The sequence below is a fragment of the Vicia villosa genome, unplaced genomic scaffold, assembly GCF_029867415.1.
Source record: "Vicia villosa cultivar HV-30 ecotype Madison, WI unplaced genomic scaffold, Vvil1.0 ctg.002191F_1_1, whole genome shotgun sequence".
Lineage (NCBI taxonomy): Eukaryota > Viridiplantae > Streptophyta > Magnoliopsida > Fabales > Fabaceae > Vicia > Vicia villosa.
Window position 1 is genome coordinate 197,128 of NW_026705863.1, and position 3,047 is coordinate 200,174.

At 39.4% G+C, this 3,047-nt stretch overlaps 1 protein-coding gene across 1 annotated transcript; it reads left to right on the forward strand.

The window, feature by feature from the left end:
- The first annotated feature begins 545 nt into the window (after positions 1-545).
- Positions 546-2,529, forward strand: LOC131638157 (uncharacterized). Its single transcript, XM_058908706.1, has 2 exons — positions 546-882; positions 995-2,529. Exons 1-2 carry the CDS (start codon positions 546-548, stop codon positions 2,527-2,529), a joined length of 1,872 nt encoding a protein of 623 aa, XP_058764689.1.
- Positions 2,530-3,047: the final 518 nt, after the last annotated feature.

Below are 3,047 nucleotides of genomic sequence, written 5' to 3' on the forward strand. Positions count from 1 at the left end.
TCCACCCCTCTGACTACTCCATGATCAAAGAAGAATTAAAAGCTTATCGACACGAATCTGATGAATCTGATGAGTCTGATGAATCTGATGAAGAATCCTATGTTGGAGAACTCACCAAAATTGATCTGTCTACTGGTTTTTCTGAGACCTGTGTAGAGAATGAGAAAGTGTGTGCAAAAGTAAGGGAGTACAGAAGTATCAATAGATTTATGCTAGAAGAAAGAGTAAGCCTTGTGATGGACATTACAGATCGGAAAAGAAAACTGGAAAAGTCAAATGTGAGCAATGATCCTAAAAGACTATCTGAAAGCAATGTCACAGAGAATGTTGTAACAACATCTAAAGACAATGTGACAGAAAAGGGTATGTTGGGTATCTGCTACCAAAACTTAATATAACAATTAACCAACGTGAGGGAATACTATTTGGGCTTTGTAAAAATCCATGTTTTGAAATTTCCCTCACTCAGTGTGCATATAAAGCTCCCTCGATCCCCTAGTATTCTAAAAACAACAAACCTTCCTAGTAGTTCTGCTAGCTACTCTATGAGGTTGATCTACTTCTACTGCTCTCACAGGTGTGAAACAAGTTCTGGTTCTCTAAGGTTCAGAATGTCTCAGCAATCGAGTGATGAATCTCCCGTTTCAGACTCAACAACACCAGAAGAGTCCTCTAACCCTAATAGGGTCCTTAAGGTTATCCCTTTAAGGACGATTAGTAGTGTTGAAGTAAAGGCCACAAAGCCTAAAACGAATCATGCAAAACGACCCAAGGAGGGTATTCACAACAAGGGTACCAAATCCTTAGCATCTGCTACCATGGAGGAACTTACTAAAGAAGGATCCAAATATGTCGATAGCGCAATTACCAGGATTTTTACTCGTATTCTGAAGGATAATCATCAAGTGCCTGTAATATCTATTCCTCTTCAAACCATAATGGCTGATCCCCTCAATAACACCAGTAAGGCTGAGGCTGTGCACACCGTTGATAGTGGACCTAGAAATCAACAAGGATGAACAAGGTTTTACTAAGAATACCAATGTCACTGAGGATGTCAATGACATTGACAATATTGAGCACCCTAAGGCCAATACTGAAACTGATACTAATGTGGTAGACTTAGATGAGTACTCTGACGACGAATTACTTACCTCCTTGAATCCGAGTGTAGACAACAGGCTAATGACAAGAAGAAAAGGCAAAGCTGTTGTCCAAGGATCACCTAAAAGGAGCACTCAAGTGAACAACCCTGCCAAAGACACTGTAAGGAAGAAGAGTACTTCTGCAGGTCCTGTCAAGAGCAAAGCTGTTACCAAGAGTAAAGGGGTTGGTCCTTCAAAATCTTGGAGCAGGGTCATTCCAAAGAAAAGAAAAGAGCGGGAAATTGTTGAACCTGAATCTGATGTTGAAGTGAATGTCCCTGACATTCCATCAAGGAAGAAGCCTACAACCAGTAAGCTTGCTGCTAGCATTCATGAAGTTCCCATTGATAATGTGTCTTTCCACTATGCCTCTAGTGCCAGCAGATGGAAGTATGTTCTCCAAAAGAGATTGGCTGTTGAAAGGGAATTGGCTCTAAATGCTCTTGAAAACAAGGAGGTCTTAGAGCTGATTCAAGAAGTTGGACTGCTAATAATTGTGTGCAATCTTCCCAAATGTTATGAGAAGCTGGTCAAAGAATTTGTGGTAAACCTATCTGAAGATTGTGGCAATAGCAGAAGTACAGACTACAGAAAGGCGTTTGTAAGAGGTAAGTGTGTATCGTTCTCTCCTTCTACGATTAATAAATTCTTGGGAAGAACAGATGAAGCTCAAACCGAGCTGGAAGTAACAGACAACCAAGTCTATCAAGTGATCACAGCCAAGCAGGTAAAAAGTTGGCCCATGAAAGAGAAGCTAACTGCAAGTAAGCTGAGCATCAAGTATGCAATGCTTCACAAGATAGGAGCAGCTAATTGGGTTCCAAAAAATCACAAGTCCACTATCTCAACTGTGCTTGGTAGATTTCTGTATGCTGTAGGAACAAAGGCAAAGTTTGATTATGGAGCATATATTTTTGACAAAACCATGGAGCATGCTGGAAGCTTCAGTATTAAGGGTCCAATTGCCTTTCCATCCCTCTTGAGTGGTATAATTCTGGATCAGTATTCAAACATTCTCAATGAACATGATGTAGTGTGCAAAAGAGAAAGTCCCTTGGCCTTCCATTACAAATTGTTTCAGGGAAAACATGTTCCATACATTGTCATGACAGCAGCTGAAACTTCCAAATCTGGAGCATCAATCATTAAAGTAGAAGTCATAGCAATGCTAAAAGAGACTTGCAAAGAACTGGAATCCAGAAAAATGTCTTTTGAAAAAATGATACGTACTCTGGAAATGGATGAGAATGAGGAGTTTGCAGATACTGAAGAGATGGAAGATAAAGATGATCAAGAATTGGAAGAAGAAAGTGCTAGTCCTGCTGATGACTCTGAGAAAGAAAGTTCTTCAGACACCTCAGCTGGATCTGACTCTGAGCAGTAATTGCAACTAGAGTCTAGTGTGTTTATTTTTGTTTGATTTGTTCTTTTGCATTTAGTTCAATCTATTTTATTTTTTCGGTCAGTTTAAATTTTTGGACTTATTTAAACTTGTTGAGAGAGGAGTTTTCTTTTGGCTTTGGCAACATTTGTGGCCAAATAGGGGGAGAAGTAATATATGTCACCCCAGAACAACAAGAATGATGGTTGTGTGTGATCAAAAATTCTATTTGCTTATCTTTGTGTTGTTCTGTTTGTGCTTGTGCTACTCTTGTGGCTGTCTATCTGTTTTTGTCTGAGCACTGTGTGCATACTAGTGATATATGTTGTTTGTTTGTATTAGCTTGTGTTATTGTGTTTTGGTTATCCGCTGCAAGTTTTTCTTTGGTATGGTGTGACAGGTTGTTTTAGCCAAAAATTTGCCAAAGGGGGAGATTGAAGGTGTTTGCATGTTGGCTGCATTATTGGTAAAACATACCTGGTTGATTTTGTATATGCAGGTTACATATATGTGTGGAGCTA